General features: G+C 43.2%; 1 protein-coding gene across 1 annotated transcript in view; it reads right to left on the bottom strand.

Moving 5' to 3' along the window:
- DNAH3 (dynein axonemal heavy chain 3) overlaps positions 1-18,187 on the bottom strand; it is a 195,806-nt gene that overhangs the window by 176,865 nt on the left and 754 nt on the right. The window contains exons 2-9 of the mRNA XM_027126693.1: positions 17,737-17,974; positions 13,244-13,293; positions 9,049-9,153; positions 8,284-8,506; positions 5,423-5,495; positions 4,981-5,155; positions 2,971-3,160; positions 1,302-1,497 (exon numbers count right to left, since the gene is read on the bottom strand). Coding sequence (XP_026982494.1) covers positions 1,302-1,497; positions 2,971-3,160; positions 4,981-5,155; positions 5,423-5,495; positions 8,284-8,506; positions 9,049-9,153; positions 13,244-13,282 — 1,001 coding nt within the window. The 5' untranslated portion in view covers positions 13,283-13,293; positions 17,737-17,974. The remainder of the gene's footprint in view (positions 1-1,301; positions 1,498-2,970; positions 3,161-4,980; positions 5,156-5,422; positions 5,496-8,283; positions 8,507-9,048; positions 9,154-13,243; positions 13,294-17,736; positions 17,975-18,187) is intronic.

Here is an 18,187-nt window from a genome sequence, read left to right as displayed (position 1 = left end):
ACTGAGACTACTGTTTGCCAACCCTGTGCTGGCCCTGAGTTACATAAAGGAATAACCTCAAAAAACTAAAAATATACATATAGAGTTGCCATATGATCTAGCAATCCCACTCCTGGGCATGTATCCAGACAAAACTATAATTTGAAAAGGTATCTGCACCCCTATGTTCACAGCAGCACTATTTACAATAGCCAAGATATGGAAACAAGCTAAATGTCCACTGACAGATGAATGGATAAAGAAGATGTGGTACACACACACACACACACACACACACACACACACACACAATGGAATATTACTCAGCCATAAAAAAGAATGAAATAATGCCTTTTGCAGCAACATGGATGGAACTAGAGATTATCATACTAAGTGAAGTAAGTCAGACAGAGAAAGACAAATATCAGATGATATCACTTATATGTGGAATCTAAAATATGACACAAATGAACTTATCTGTGAAACAGAAACAGACTCACAGACATAGAGGACAGACTTGTGGTTGCCAAGGGGGAGGGAGAGGGGGAGAGGGACAGAGTGGGAGTTTGGGGTTAGTGGCTGCAAACTATTATATATAGAATGGATGAACAACAGGGTCCTACTATATAGCACAGGAAACTATGTTAGATAAACCTGTAATAAACCACAATGGAAAAGAATATGAAAAAGAATATATACATGTGTGACCGAATTCCTTTGCCAACAGTAGAAATTAACACAACATTGTAGATCAACTATACTTCAATAAAATAAATTTTAAAAAAGAATTTGGAAAGGAAAAAAACTAAAAGACTCAAGCCCCCATACATTTCATAGGCTAGAGAGAGTCAAAGTCGTAAACATATAATTATCATTCAGTGTGATACATTTCATAATGGAGGTCTAATTAACACCTACTGGATACTTACATCAGGCACTATTCTAAGTACTTTGCATGTGTTAAATTATTTATCCCTCCTACCAACACTATGAAGTAGGAAGTCTTATTATCCCAAATTTAGAGATAAGGATGTTACTTACGAAGCAGCACAGCTAGAGGCGGACCTCAGTAGGCCGGCTCCATGTGAGTGCTCTTAACCAGTATGCTCCAGTGCCTACAGACAGGCACTGGGTGCTGTGAAGGCACAAAGGAGGGCCACTTAGCCCTGCATGGAGAGTTGTCACTTGCTGTTCATACTGCACTCTGGGTCTGGGATGTTTGTCATTTTACTTCAAGGGCAAGGCTACTCCCACATAAGATGATCTCTTATGTGTGGAAGCAATAAAGAAAGGGAAGAAAAGGGACGGGAAGCACTTCTTACTCGGTAAACCACAGCTGTTTCAGGCTGAGCATCATGGGGTTCACTGTGTGCAGATGGTCCTCGTTCCACTTCTTGGCATTCCTGTAGACACTGTGCCAGGGCACAGGGGCCCGGATCACTCTTTGAGGAAATGCTCGGGGGATGCTCTCGATGAACAGTCTTTTCCTCTCCATTGGATCCATGAGGATGTAATCAACTATAACCAACAGGGCAAACACTTGTTATGAAGCAGGGACCTTGAACACTCTGGGCTCTTAGTGTCAACACTTTAAAGGTAAATGTGCCTCTGTCCATTTACACTTGGAAATGCTCCCTCATTTACAAGGTCAGTGGTAATCTCCTGGGTATAACTAAATTGGGTAGGTTCCACTCTGTTGGTATGTGAGATATTTCAGGGAAAGGGGAATATAACTTTACAGTCTGGAGTACTTCGAATCTGGAGTTGAGTCCTGTTAGGATATCTAGCATTATGCATATCAGTGAATTAGTATTTGCTGATACCTCATTACTCATTAACTGATTTCTCACACCAAAATAGTTACATAAAAAATAAACACAGTGGATGACATCAGATACCTATGAATGGAAATTAAGAGGCCAAACATTTCACGTGCTAAGGACTGGCAAAAGCCTCACAGAGGAAGCACCATTTAAGCCGGGTCATAAAGAATGAGTAGGATTTTGTCTGAAGGATAAGAAGTGCGGTTCCATGACTTTTGTATAATATACTCAAGGTGCTGCGAGTCATTCTGTGGCAGAAATAACAGGTACAAGTGGTAGAGTTCAAGGTGGTAAGACTGGAGAAGTAGGTTGAGGCTGAAATTTGAAGGGCTTGACATGGTTATCCTTATAAGTTTGGTTCTAGCCTATAGCAGACAAGGCGCCATTACACTGACACCATTAGAAGGTTAATTAAGAAATTAAAAATAACAACTTGGTAAGTATAGCTGTGTTCCAGATAAAATGGGAAGCTGGGGAACTAATATGATCACCTCTCCCCTTTGATGTGTTTCTCACATTATTCACCATCATCATCAAACATTTCCCAACGACCTACTGTGTGCACGAGACATGGGGCTAAATATGAAGGGAGGGAGGATCGATGATACATCAGCTGATGTCTAATAAGAGAGCTGAGACCCATAAGAAAGACAATGCCAGTGTTAAATAGCCGTAGAGAAACAGTGGCACGGGAGAAGTTCCAAAGTGGGATGAGCTGAAAGTAGAAACAAGAAGTGCTATGAATGCAGAGGATGGAGTCATCACTGAGGGTTGCAGAGATCAAAATACTTGAGGGAAGAGGCAGGTCTTGAACTAGATTTTAAATGTGAGTAGGCCCCTACTTCTTAGTGTTGCTACTTAGAGTAAGTAGCACCTGAGTAGCACCTGCATCACCTGGAAGCTTGTTAGAAGTGCAGAATCTTGGGCCTCTCCCAAACTCTACTGAATCAGAATCTGCACTTTAACAAGATCTTTAGGTTACATAGATGCACATTAAAGTGTGGTAAGTACTGGTGTGGACATGAGTGATGGTGGCGGGGAGCATTTGGATGAAAAGTTAAACAGTGTTTTTGGCACTTTCAGAGTAACCAGGGTGAAGGACTGACAGACAGAGGAAAGAAGGTGCCCTCCACATAGGAACCCCTGTCCCATTTATGCCCAGCCTTACCAATGCTTTTCTTGAGGCTACTGTAATAGTCATTTTCCTTCTCCTCCACAAGGACAGTCATCAGGGGTTCCAGGAAGGGACTTGTCAGCAGTGTGTTAGAAATCAGCTTTGAAATCCGAACCATCACTTCATCCTCCTGGGGGGCAATCATGTCTTTCTGGACTCCATTGGTCAAATAGTAATAGTATCTCTTCCGTAAACAAACCACCAACAAGAAAATGATCAACATCAATTGGCTAACTGCGCCCACTTGCCCACACCTGTCAGCCACCAAGGGACCCTGTTCATACAGCACCTATCTCCATCCTTCACTCGCTCCTGGGCCTGTGACTTCACACTCATTGCAATACATCATTGGCGAGTATTCCCCATGACTCTGGAGGAGTCAAACAAAGCCAGAGAGATCTCAGCGTGGTATAAGGAAGGACTTGTCCAACGCCACGCAGATAGGAACAGTGGAAGGAGGACTGAGGCCAGGGATGGAGGTGGCATTATCTGGTGAGCTTTAAGAAGAGGAATGACAAGCTCCTCAAGTGGACTCAGATAATTCACCCTCCTCAACAACAATGCTCCTATACAAAGAAAGCACTTGATCCTGTGGCTTGTAGCTGTCCATGGGGAAAAACCCCCAAGCCTGAGTGAGACTTGGGAGTTAGCTCTTCTAATCCAACCATGGGACTTTTGAGTTTAGAAAAGCCACACAAACACAGGAACTGAACAAAAATGCCCAGTGGGACCTGGTGACGTTAGGACGTTTGGTTTATTTAGGGCTTGCCTCTAAGCTGCTAGATGGCTGAGTGGCTCTGGAAATGAATAATTTCAGATGGATGAGAAGCACAAAGTATAGGAAAGGGTTTGAAATCAGATTTGACCTTCAGTGCCAATTGTCTGTGGTCAGAAGAGGCTGAGCTTACATCTCTTCAACTTAATACAGGACAAATTCCAAACCTCCCTCATTATAAGAACTGCGTGGGGTGAGGAGAGAGGCTCCTGTTAAATGCAGATTCACAGGCCCCCTGCTAGGGCATTTGGGACTTGTTAGCAAGCACCCCAGGTGATTCTTATTTTCAGGCAAGTTTGAGAAATGCTGTGTAGCTCCTAAGAGCACAGAGATGTCAGTATCAGCCAGACCTGGTCTAAGTTCTAGTTTTGCCTCTTACTGACTGTATAACCTTGAGCAAGTTACTTAATCAGTCCCCACCCCAATTTCCACAACTGGGCAACAGGAATAACCATAGTCCCTAGGTCTTGAATGGGGTCAAGCATCTAGAGGGTTTAGCATGGACTTTTGCTAATAGCACATGCTCAGTTGCTATGGGTTTTTATTATTAATCATTTTACTATACACTATAAATTCGCAAGCTATTTGTTCTTTTAAGACAGGGATTGGAAGCTCAAAAGTCTACCTGGGACCAAGCAGGTAATGTTAATAACTGAAAGTTGGCTGTACATAAGAAAATAATAAGGAATTGTGGAGACTGACAAACCAGAGAATGTATTTCTCATCTAAAGGAAGTGGCTACTGTTCTGCTTCAAATATTTTAATTTTTTCAAGAGAGGTTAGAAATCTAGCTTATGTGAGATTTCCTTTATTTTCAAAACACATCTATAGGCCAAATTCATCTTATGGTAGGGTTGCCGGATAAAATACAGGATGCACTAGGATATACTTATACTAAAAAATTATTCATTGTTTATCTGAAATTCAAATTTAACTGGTGTCTTGTTTTTGTTTTATTTTTGTTTTTCAAAATCTGGCAACCCCAGCCTATGGGTCACCATTCCGCAACCTACATTCTATGAGGACCCAAAGGCACTGATTCCTAAGACTTACTAGAGCAGAGAATTCAGGCACGCACACCTTCATTCAGTAGTCTGTCATGGGGTCTGGACTTCAGTATTTTTAAAACATTCCCTAGGTGACTCTGCTGTTTTTCTCCAGTTTAGAATCACTGAGATGCCAAGAGTAATACTTAGCAAATTGAGAGAAAGGAGGCAATAAGAATGTACCTCCAAGTCTGATTCAGTTGGTTTGGTTTCTTGACTTTCTATTTCCATCTCCTGCTGTAACATCACATCAATCTGTTCTTCTGGACTCATTGGTCTGCTTCCTGGGAGAGTCAAAGATGTCACCACCTCCGTCCTCATAGGTAAGGAGGTTGAGGTGCTGCGGGCCAACCTCGTCCTGAAAAGTAGACACAAGCTCAGTCCTTGGTTCCATGGAACACCTCATAGGTTTGTTAGCGTTGGTTTTGCTTAGTTGGCTAATTTATTTTTATTTAGAGCCTCAAAAAATTGGATTAAGAGGACTGTTGGGGGAAAAAAACATGAGTAACTAGGTATCCAGGAACGCTTTAAAGTCAAGAAGCAGAGCATGGCTTTCAAGAGACCACAGCCTTCTTCGGTTCAGCCCAGTGTCCTGCAATCCCCTGTGCCCATAGGGACACCTTACCCAGTGAGATCCTCTTTGTCTTTGGGGGAGAACTTCATTTTCTTCTTGTTAGGCTCTGATGAGCTTTTATTTGCTAGAACAGTAGAGAAGAAAGACATCAGTGATGAGCAGTGGCCTTGGGTGGTCCTCTGTCCACAGGGATGCCAGTCTCAGGGTAGTGCAGGAGAACACTAAGCGGGGTGGACTTGGTGTGGTGGGATGACGCAGGTGATGTGGGCCCTGTACCACTAATTACCTGTGTGACCCTGAAGAAGTGACCATCACTCCAAGCCTCAGCTTCCCCAACTGTGAAATGGGGATGAGCATACCTTCTGTTATCCCATACATTGGACAAGTATTAATAATTGCTCAATTCACTCCCCAATCCTATATGCTCTATTTTCTAAACATCAGGTGTATTACTGCTTAATATTTTTCTGTAAATAGATTCAGACTTTTAAATCTAATATATTTATTTTAAAGGAAATATTATGATTATCACAAGTAGAAAAACCAGTATCATTTGCAATAAATATAATTATTGCAAATAGAAAAACCGATGTCATTTGTAATAAACAGAAGGTATTGCAATAAATATCATTTGTGATAAATAAATTCAACAATTAATATAAAACTCTACTATTATACTTTAACTGGATACTTGCTTAAGATTCTAGCCTAAGGAAACTAACATGTCATAGAGACATGTTAAAGACATACTAATATGAATTTGACATTTTGAGGGAATCAGAGGAGTGAAGACTCTTGGTTAAGATGTATTTTGAGTTCATACTTTAATTTCCTCAACCTACTCCAAATATAACAATAATAGAAAAAAATATTCTTTAAAATTAAAAAGACAGTGCATTGTTCGAAAAGATGCTCTTCTGTGTGGACTAAAAATAAACACATTGTGAACTAAAAGTCTTAAACTTGGCTTCTGGCTCCAGAAGCAGGCAGAAGTAGTTAGGTGTTTGATACCTGGGGGGAATAACAGAACCCAAAACATACCATGATTGTGGGGACTGCAGGTAGGCTCACAGCATGAAGCCAGGGCTGCCCTACCCAAGACACGCCGAAAAGACAGCAACACTGTCATGCAGATAAAGCACTTGTTATCCTCAATTCACATGGTGGCCACAGAAAGCAAAGAAAGGCTGGTAATATCTAGGCCAAGCCTAACATCGCCTCAGGGACCAGATCTACAATCCCCAAACATCACCTTAGGACAGGAGTCCTAAGCCACCAATATAACATCTGGTACTAATTTGGGGTCCAAGATGCCAGATGAAGGCATAAGGGAAAAAGGCAAGATTTTAAAAGGTATGTCAAAAGAATACACTGTTTGAGTACATTTATATGTGAGAGCAACCAAAACTAACCTATGGTGACAGAAATCAGAAAGTGGTTACCCTGGGGTGGGATGGTGTTGGGTAGAGGAAGGAACTGATGGGAAAGGAGCACAAGGGAACTTTCTCTAGTGATGGAAATACCCTATATCTTATTTGGGTGGTGGCTATATGGTGTAAACAATTGTCAAAACTCATTGAACTGAACACTTAAGATCTGTGCATTTTATTGTATGTGTATTATACCTCAACCAATGGGGAATGCATGTAGCAAGAAAGGGAAAAACTCTCAATATAAGTCTGCAAACTAAAATCCCATAACACATGAGAAAAACCAATACTAAGAAAGATAGCAAATAAACTCAAAAATTGAGGGACATATTTATAAAATGGAAATGATACAGCAATACTAATAATTCTCTAAAATAAATGTTTAAGATCCTCCAAGTGATTGATATTGGAAGGGCTATGTCCATGAGAATAGAATAATAAATTGGCAAGTGTGGTCCTCATAAATAGAACCAATTAGGAAATCTGAAAACAAAAAGATACTGTCATTAAAACAAAACCCATTCATTAGACACGTTAAACTCAAGACTGAACATAGTTGAAGAGCAAATTAGTGAGCTGGAAGATATATTTGAGGAATTCACCGAGACACAGCAGAGAGGATAAAGAAAAACATGATAATGAGTTTGAGACAGCAGGCAGATTGAAAGTCTCCAACACACCTCTAACAAGAACTACTAAAGGATATCCTTAAGCAGATATAGGTGTACCCAGTGGGACTAAACAAATTAATACATATAAAGTACTGTGGTAAGCAGCTTCCAAGATGGTCCCCAAGGATCCTCACTTCTTGGAATCATGCCCTTGTGTAATCCTCTTAAGTGTGGGCGGGACCTACCAACTCACTTCTAACAAAGAGAAAATGGCAAAAGTGATAGGATGTCACTTCCAAATTTAAGTTCCAAAAAGACAGTGGCTTCTATCTTGCTGGCTCTCTTCTCTCTCTTGCTCTCTCCCTCATTCCCTCTAAGGGAAGCCAGAAGTCATATTGTGAACTATACTATGGATAGGCCCATATGGTAAGAAACTGATGTTTATGGCCAACAGGCAGTGGGGGATGTGAGTGAGATTGGAAGAGGACCCTTCCCTAGTTGCCTTTCAATGACTGTGGCCCTGGCTGACACCTTGATTGTACACTTGTGAGAGATTCTGAGCCAGTTAAGCCATGCCCAGATTCCTGACAGAAACTGTAAGACAACAAATGGTAGTTGTTTTAAACTATTAAGTTTGGGGGTAACTTGTTATGCAGCAATCAACAAGAAGCACATGGAGCAGTGCTTGGTGTATGGTAAATGTCATGCTAGCCATTACAGTCATTCCCATTTCAGAGACGAGGAGACTGAGGCTCCATGAGGTTACCCAAAGTTAGGTGCAGCAAAAGGTGGAGCCAGGACTAAAACCCAGGATTAGAAATCTCACTCCAAAACCCTATTCTGAGTGGGTATGGCACACAGCCAGAAATACCTAATGGCAGCCCCTGAACAATCTTCTCCCTGGGGACGCTGATGGTGACGGGCTGGTAGACCTTCAGCAGGTCCTTCAGCTTCAGGTCCTGGGCCATCAAGGAGTAGTTGTTGGCAATGGAGTTGCTGGGTCCATTGTGGTGGTGCTGCTCTTTGAAGGGTGCAGCCAGGGTCCATGATGTGCGTTGCATCAAGGGTGGGTAAAGGCTGTGCGACATGACTGTCTACAAGGGAAGAAATGCACAGTGACACATGATGAGGGACATCACTCGGGGGGCCTGGGCTCCTTAGGGCCAGGCTCCACTCACACTGAGACTCATGGCATCCCACATGCCTTACACGGGGGCTCTACCTTCTGCACACTGAGTGCAAATACTTTCGGAATGGACACCAGCTGTACTTCTCTGACCATTGTGAGCATGATTTCTGATGACAAGGATGACAGCTTGCTTTCAATATTCAGTAAATTTGTGATCAGATAATTTACATCTACTGTCTTTATGGCTATGGACGTGGCTATAAGGTAGAAATAACTGTTCTCATTTTACAGCTGAACATGGAGAAGTTCAGAGAGTTTAAATAATGCAGCAGGTAAGTGAGAAGGCCAGATTCTAACTCACCTTTGTGTTACTGCATAGCTTTCTCCCACGGTGCTGTAGCCTCTTCCAGTGGCAAAAATGACCAAGGCCTCTAATGCCACTTGTCAAGTCTGACTGTTTGCCCCCAAGCTAGTACCAGCAGAAGAGTAGCAGCCAGGTGAACATACCTGATAGAGTTCAGATGGTTCCTCGTTAGAAGAAGCAGGCAGAGGAGGCAGCTCTGGCCGCATCTGGGAGTGGCTCATGTGATATATCGAGTCATTTTTGTGGATCTGTGGGAAACAGACACAAAGCCACTCTTCAGGAATTAGGAAAGATTTCCAAGCTTCTGAGGTTGATAAGGAGTAAAAAGGTCCTCAGGAAAGGTTTTAGGCACAAAGTTCTGCCATACAGCACCCTTCTCACCCCTATCCACTGTGTAGGTTTCATTTCTTAATTGTTAATGTCTCTCCTCTAGCATCTCCTCCTTGGCTACACTTCAGTGAGCAAATTCAGATATTTTTTTTTTCCCCTGGGAAGAGCCCAAATCTGAGGGCACCTGCAGGCGCCCTACCCTGGGTTGTAATTAAAGGGGTTGACTTTAAAACACTGACTCTTGCATTTCACATTGGCAAAATTCCAAATAGAAATCTGCTTATGCAGTGGCATAAGTAACTCTGTGCTTCCTGTGGAAAGAAAAAGTATCATTTAAAGAGTGTGGGCATGTAGGTCCACCATGCCATTCAGAGAGTGAGCCTCAGACAGAGGTGAACCCGTGGCTCCCACTGCCACTCTCAGTTCCCGGTGCCTTTTCACCTCAGAGTTGAAGGTGATTTCAGTGTTGAGCAATGCTGTGTGTGTTTCTGTCCTACACCCAGCCACTATAAGCAAGACAACTACTTCATCTGGGGCTGTGATGGAGGAAAACTTCTGGGCTGGACTTACTGAGAGGTGTTGCTATACAGCACTTTAAAGGTGGTTTAATGGATCTGCAAGTATAATTTTGGCTCTTTGTGATTTTTCACCTGAGGCAATGACTGTGTAAGATGAGACATTATTGGACAGATTTGATTTATCTGGGTCAGCAAATTAAGTCATGCAGGGTAACTGAAGGTAGAGACGTAGGGGGTATATGAATCAGATATTAGCCATCCCATGCCCCAACCAATCCCTCACTGATGACTCAACCTCATAAAATAATAACATTAACAACAATGACATCTGCCATCATTCTAAACGTTATGCACCAGGCACTTAGGAGATTTTTTATACCCATGTTCTAGCTGAAACCAAGGCTCACAGAGGATAGGTAACACATACTAGCCACACAGAGGTGCTTTTATTTCTTTAAAGATTTTTTTTTTGATGTGGACCATTTTTAAACTCTTTATTGAATTTGTTACAATATTGCTTCCGTTTTATGTTTTGGTTTTTTGGCCATGAGCCACGTGGGATCTTAGCTCCCTGACCAGGGATTGAACCCGCACCCCCTGCATCGGAAGGCGAAGTCTTAACCACTGGACCGCCAGGGAAGTCCCCAGAGGTGCTTTTAAATACACATCACTCAGCATCCCAACACACTGGAAATGGCAAGTATCACTTACACGGCAAATTACTTTGGGAATGTATTGATGTTAAAATTAAACAAAAACATGCAAACTCTTAAACAAAACGCATACTGAGCCTGGGAGTTTTAAAAACATAATAGGTTCACTGATCTAATGGCCTAATTCACTGGTTTTCAAAAATTTTAGACCCACTAACAGAACTTTATTAAACATGGGGATGCTCAGGCTCCACCTTAAACAAGATGACCCTGTTGTTTTCAGCTTAGCACTGTGCCTGTCTCTCTGCTCTTGACCTCAATTTCAAGGATCTAAGAATCGATGAATCATCTCCAAGAGCCTTCTCTTTCACTAGCGAAATTAATATCAGATCTGCACTGATGAGGTGAACAAAATGAAAAAACTCAGCATCAACTTGAAAGGAACCTGGCCATCCAAAATGGGTACTATACCATTCAAGGCAGATTTTGGCAGCAGTATTTTCAGGGAAATGAAGTCATTCATGGTTTCCTTCAGGATCCCAGATGTGACTGGGACATATACTGATTGATAAGTTAGGGCTGTCTGCATTTTGTCTTTGCAAGCAAGAAGGTTTTGTGGTCAGTGGAAATCTTTCCCTTGGCCTAGCTTTTAAATCTGTTTCAAATAAAAATATTCATTAAAAGAACAACAAGCAAACACCACAAATTTCAGACATCTTGAGTAAGTTACAGTTGAGGAGACTCTTTTGCAGTTGAGGAGAATATTAACATTATTCTGGAGGTGGCTTAGCATTCATGCTTCTGCTTATGGTTGGGGTAAACCTGATTTCAGCCCTGACATATACTGGGAAGTTACTCTTCCCAGCAAAACAGGCAGAATAGAGCCCTAGTGGACATAACTAGCTCTACTCCAATTTCTGTCCATGCTGTATAGTTTCCAGCCTGTGTCCAGGGTAGAGCATGTGATACAGGTCTGGTCAGTCAGAATACTCTCTCCTCCTAGACACTGTGATTGGTTCAGGGATAGGTGTGTAACCCAAGCTGGGCTAATCACAATCATTCCTGACACTTTTGATAGTGCCATTGAGAAAGAGGTACTCTCAACAGCCATCTTTGCCTTATGTGAAAAAAGTCTTCCTTAGATTAAAGCCAACATAAAAGAAAGCAAAGCACCAGAAGGACAAAGACAGACTCCCAATGACATCAACTGGACCCCAGGATCCAACTTGGACTTCTCAATTTCTTGAGCCCATAGATTCCTTTTTGGGTTTGAGCCAGACTGAATCATATGTAAGTCCCTCCATACTGAGAGATGGTCATCCAAGAGATAGACACAGAGGCAGCTGAGTCATCATATAAAGAGAAAAGCCATTCTTGGGATAATAAAGAAAGAAAACAACATTTTGCAAGAAAGCAAACTAGGCACTTTCCTGGTGGCACAGTGGTTAAGAACCCGCCTGCCAATGCAGGGGACATGGGTTCGAGCCCTGGTCCGGGAAGATCCCACATGCTGCAGAGCAACTCAGCCCGTGTGCTGCAACTACTGAGCCTGCGCTCTAGAGCCTGCAAGCCACAACTACTGAAGGCCGTATGCCTAGAGCCCATGCTCCGCAACAAGAGAAGCCACCACAATGAGAACCACACGCACCTAAACGAAGAGTAGTCCCCGCTCACTGCAATTAGACAAAGCCCGCACGCAGCAACGGAGACCCAACGCAGCCAAAAATAAATAAATAAAATAAAATAAATAAATTTATATTAAAAAAAGAAAGCAAACTAACATTGAGCATTTTGCAGAGCACAATGGAGAGAAGCAGAACTGCTGAAGAACAAATTAAACTTTAAGCTAGTTCATAGGCACAGACTAAGACTTATACACACAGAGCCACTAAACCATGATAGCAGAAAACAGCTCAGTTCATGGGACAGGGACACATGGGACACATACAAGATTAGCAGATCTAGAAATCAATTCATAAAACAAAGAGAGTTTTCTTGAACACACCTGGTTAAGAATCCTCTGTGGCACCTTCAAGGTGAAAGAGATGGAGATTTTTGTAAGAACTACCTGGCTACCCAAAACGGTTTGTTAAAAATACTAATGCGTAAGTGTTCTCTCTGGTAAATTGCAGAGCATTTCCATTTCAGGGGGTGGGCTCAGTAATTATCAACAAATCCACTTTAATTTTACAAAGTTTTGATTTAAAATGCTCCTCTGCAGTGTAAAATGCGCCATACACTTCAATGTATGGCAACGTAGTGGATCTTGGCTTCTCCACCAAGATTCTGGCACCTAGATTGGGTAGAACTGTTACTTTCAGGTGCTTATTTCTGACTACATGTGATGTTTGCAAGTCCTTCACGGAAGCAGTTTCCAAATGCTCACTTAAGAACCTGCAACAGCAGAGTCACTAGAGTCTTAGCTAAAAATACAGACTGCAGGGCTCCACTCCAGACCTCTGAGATCAGAATCTTTGGGAGTGAGGCCAAGTCTCTACATTTTCAAGATACTCCCCAGTATATTCTTATATATGTACCCCCAGTGCTGGGAACTGCTGGATGGAACATATGGTCTAATGGCCTTGAAAAGGAAGGGAAAGAAAGGTGTCTATTCCTGAAATATTCTCAGCAAAACTTGAAGATGTCCAAAAGCCTAATTCAGAACAAAGCATAATTCAAGGACATTATTTGATTAACATATATGCCTGGTCAAGGAGATCTAACATGGCAATTGGTTTATGACTGAAACATCCCCTTCCCACCCACTTCCAATTTCCCTACATGTTGAAAATACTACAGGTATGAAAAAAGAAATACACCTTAAAATTCATACCTACCTTCCGAGATGAGCAATCCTCGTCACTCATGTTCTCCATTCTAACTGGACCTATAAAAATATTTAAAAAAGGAACAAAGAGCTCTCAGTTTCTTCCTCTCCTATCAGTGGCTCTGAAATTCCTTATAGCATAATGGGGATGACACAGATTACGGAACTTTCCAGATGTTCTGAAAGCTCTGTTCACAGGGCTGCCTCTCCGAGGTCATGGACTTCAGTCCCCTGAGGAGTTTCCAGGTAGAAGAGGAGAGAAAGGGAAGCTAGAGAATGAAGGAGCAGCCTTGGGGCTCTGCTGGGCTCTGTGCTGCAGCTTCCCTGTGATGGCCACTCTTCCCATCCCCTGAGCAGCACCTCCCTTGGAACTTTTCCAGGAATACACCGACTCCACTGTAGAGAAAAAACTGAAGCAGAGTTACATACTAACACAGAGAAGAGGGAGGAAGCACCCCACCAAGCATTCCCCCTGGCAGCCTGAACTCTTCTCTCTCCTCCTCTCAGGTTATTTTTAACACTGGAGGAGCTTGTACCCAGGTCCTGGGGCCAGTCACAAGCCTTCAGTGTCTGTTGCTAGGGAAGGAGGGGCCTCTGTTGTGCCCAGATACAAGACTGGTCTTGACTCAGCTTTGTGTCCAGGTCTCTCCCTTTGCTGTAGGTCAGCTGTCCAGCAGGAAGTTTCGGTGACAGGAGGGTGAATGGCAATGATCCAGGAGGTGAATGGCAACAAGAGGTTATGCCTTTGGAGGGGCCTAAATGCACACAGAGTGGTGGTTAAATTCTTGGGCCCTAGAGTCAGACAGGTCTGGGTTCAGATCCTGCCCTTCCCATTTAATTAGCTATGTGGCTTGAGCAAATTGCTTAATCTCTCCAAGTGTCCTTTACAATGTAAAATGCCAACAGTGTGTCAACCTACCTCATAGGTGGGCTTGAGAGTTAATGAGATAATACCTGTAAAGCAACCTGCACATAGTAGAAGGATGACCAACTTGTCCCAGTTTCCTGGGACTTTCTGGGTTTTAATACTGCAAGTCCTGCCCCCTGAGAACTCCCTCAGTCCTGGGCAAACTGAGACAGCTTGGTCACTCAACACAGTAGGCACTCTATAAGTGTGGCTAACATCATTCTCATGATAAACACAGGAACACATGCACACATATGCTCACACACACAAGATACAATTAGCTGCTGCCCAGACATTCAAAGCACACGTTAAGTGGTCACTTTCAAAATTTTCTCAAAATCAAGTTAGACTTATTGAGCTCTTTTTGGGAGACAGCCTTCTATATATATATATGTATGTTTTGTCATTCAATTTTCCCCCAAACTCCATGATGTTGCCATTTTATGATTGACGAAACCAAAACTGAGAAAGACACATAATTTTCCTAAACTGCCAGGACTTCTAAGTAGTGCTGATACAATGTGAACCCTGTCCTTATGACTCCAGAGTCCAGTGTTCTTTCCATAAAGTACCTGCCCATAAGACAAACATTTCTGAGATCTTATGATGAGCATTACATAGTACCAAGTACTTCCATTTCTCCTTTTTCTTACTTTTCCCTCAAAGTTTGGCTTTCCATACCTTCAAAATAACCTTGAGGCTCCTCATTCCTTACATTTGCACTCTCTACCATAAGGTATATATACAGTTTCAAATAGTGTTTGGAATAAATGAGCCAGCGACAGGGTTTGAGACTTTAGACGGAAATGGGGTTATTACCAGGCCTCCTATAATAGGATATGAAACCCCATGTCCCACAAAAAACCCAGCAACTGTATGTAACCCAACAAAGGAAAGAACTCTGGAAGGGGCCTGGTAGGGTGCCCATGAGCCCCGTGACCTTGTGGGTGAGTAGGAGACACACCTCTCTTTAAAATTTTGTGTGCTTTAAGTCTACCTGTGTCCAAAAACATCAAAGCAATAATTACAGCTTTCATTTATTGATGTATATTAGCTGTTGGCACTGTGGTAAGCACTTAATGAGCATCATCTTCCCAAATCTTCTCAACAATGGAGAAGATGAATACAACTATCCCAAGTTTTATGACTGAGGAAACTGAGAAACAGGGAGGTTAAGTAATTTGCCCATAGTCACTCAGCTAGGTCAGTGGCAAAGTTAGAACTTCACCTGATTATGGAATCTGCTCCATGGCTTTAACCAAAAGCCTACATGTAGTCTGAAGAAAGATAGAAAATAAAAAAAATATCTGCCAAAGAGAATGAAACTTCCATCATCTCCCCTCTGCCCCAGGCCACCTCACTGGCACCAGAATTGCTTGCTGACTTAATCTTCTGTTCAGCAATTTCCAAGTGAGGATGCAGTCCTCAAATCCCTTAATCAACTTCAAGTACATAGGGTTGCCAGATGAAACACAGGATGCCCAGACATACTCATCCTAAAAAGTTATCTGTTGCTCACCTGAAATTCAAATTGAACTGGCTGTCCTGTATTTTTATTTGTTAAATCTGGCAATATGGGGAGAAGAGGTCAGCTAGCCTCTAGGCTATCCCCATGTTTGTGGTGTTAACAGCTTAGAGTCTCAATCTGTTGCTGGAAGTTTTCACACGTTTGTAATTCAGAGCCCAGTGTTTCTGGCAGATCTTTTCTGAGGCTTGAAACAGTTGCTTATCCAGGGACTTATTTTATTGACCCATCCAATGGTCAGCAAGAGCCAAGTCCTTGTGCTACTGAGAGATGCTAAGATTCCCACCGTTGGGTAATATATAGTGTGGTAGATAGAGAAGGCAGCCAACACACAAGGAAACCCAAAATCTGGCTGGTCCTACAACAATGCAAGTGAAAGGAACTAGAAGATTCACAGAGGTTCCCCTAGATGGCACCCTCGAACAAAATTTCCAGTGAAGGCCTCAATTCAGCTTCCCAAAGCAACACTCACCAGGGAAGGAGGGTTGCAGTTTTGTCCTAAAGAAAAAAACCCTCCAAACCCAAACAATAACCAACCCTTTCCTGGATGGGGCACCCATCACACTGCAGCTGAACAAAAGGCATGAAAACGGACAGGACTGCCTGAAACGTAAAAATTTAGGGACACTTCTCCGTCCATGTCCTCCTATCTTCACCATTAGCTCCCCCCTTCTTGGCTCTTGTGGAGTTAGAGCAGGATCCCTTAGCTTATTATTATTATCCCCAAGCTTATTTCTCTATCCACCAGCCTGATTATTTCTAGAAATATTAGTTGGTAGAAGTAATACATCATTGGTGGTTGGGCAAAATCAGTGAAAGAAGTCAAAATAAAACTGTATCGCATATTTGAAACTTGCTAAGAGAGCAAATCTTAAATGTTCTCGTCACAAGAAAAACAATTCTGTCACTGTGTATGGTGACAGATGTTAACTAGGTTTATTGTGGTGATTATTTTGCAATATACACAAACATCAAATCATTACGTTGTACAGCTGAAGCTAATATAATGTTATATGTTAACTATACCGCAATATAAAAATAAACAAAAAAGGGCTTCCCTGGTGGCGCAGTGGTTGAGAGTCCGCCTGCCGATGCAGGGGACACGGGTTCGTGCCCCGGTCCGGGAAGATCCCACATGCCGCGGAGCGGCTGGGCCCGTGAGCCATGGCCGCTGAGCCTGCGCGTCCGGAGCCTGTGCTCCGCAACGGGAGAGGCCACAACAGTGAGAGGCCCGCGTACCGCAAAAAAAATTAAAAATAAACAAAAAAGAAAAATAAACCAAGTAACCATGATAAGACACAGAAACAGAAAAGCACAATACGTTAAATATTTTTGAGCTCCTCCTATGTTCCCGATAGGTGCTAAGGTCTTTACAGACATTATTGCACCAGTCCTCACTACAACCCTGTGATTGCTTTGATCTTTCCTAAAGAGTTATTTTTCAGGTGCCTACGGACACAAGTCACAGAGGAGAGACAGATCAGCAAAGGTCCCTGGATGGAAAGGGCATGAGAACTGTGCAGCAGCAGGCCAATTCTCAAGTCTATCCCTCTCCATTTTACAGATGAAGCTGAAGCTCAGCGAGGTTAACTCATCCACACAGTAAGACTCTGCCCTGGGGTCGGAGTCCAGGACTGTTGGACCTCGGTTCATGGTCTTTACGAGTTTGTTCTATGGCAGTTGTTCTCAACCTAGACAACTGTGCCCCCCAGGGGACATCCGCCAAGGTTTGGGGGTCTGCAGGGAAGGAAAGTACTACTGGCATCTAGCGGTTGGACGCCAGGGTTGCTGCTAAACATCCTACAATACACAGGACAGCCCACTCAACACAGAATTTTCCTGACCAAAATGTCAATAGCGCTCGCTGCCCCTTGAGAAACCCTGCTGTATGGGCTGGATTTCAGGCCAAGGAACATGTGTTCTGGCTCTGACTTGAAACTGAAGGATTTGGGATTAGACTTTTTCATTTATAAAATGGAGATACTAATCGAACCGATCTTTAGGGCTCTCACTGGCTCATGATATTTGCGTTTGAGAAGTAACGGTTAAAACCTTCCAGTCAAGGTCGTACCTCGTCACTTGTCTGTCCTGAGCTCCAGAGATGCTTCCAGAAGAGCTGGTTCAGGGTATTTAGGCAGGGGAAGCCCTGAGACCCTGGGAAAACCCGTTCTCAGCTGCCAGTCCACCTGTCTCAGAGATGGCCTGGGCGCCCTCACTCCAAGCCAAGAGTGTAGGAAGGGCAACTCTCTCTGAGCCTCAGTTTCCTCACGTGCTCCTCACTCGTGGCTTGTCCGGGAGGCTCCAAAAAGCTGAGAGAGACAGCGTCCTTTGCAAGAGCTGCAGGCGGGGAGAGCCAAGCGGAGGGGAGGGGAAGGGAGAGGAGGGACGGCGCGGGGCCGCGCGGCGGAGGAAGACTGCCGGCGGGGGTGGAGTGAGAAAGCGGGCTGCCGCTTCACAGCCGCCGCTTGGGCGTGTCTCCTCTAGCTGCCCGCACACGCAGCTCGGCCTGCAGCGCGGCCGCC

This window comes from Aethalodelphis obliquidens, unplaced genomic scaffold (assembly GCF_003676395.1).
Source record: "Aethalodelphis obliquidens isolate GAN/ISIS:26980383/991018 unplaced genomic scaffold, ASM367639v1 scaffold30, whole genome shotgun sequence".
Taxonomy (NCBI): Eukaryota; Metazoa; Chordata; class Mammalia; order Artiodactyla; family Delphinidae; genus Aethalodelphis; species Aethalodelphis obliquidens.
The sequence above is the reverse complement of the archived record's forward strand: the minus strand, read 5'-3'. Positions and strand labels throughout refer to the sequence as shown.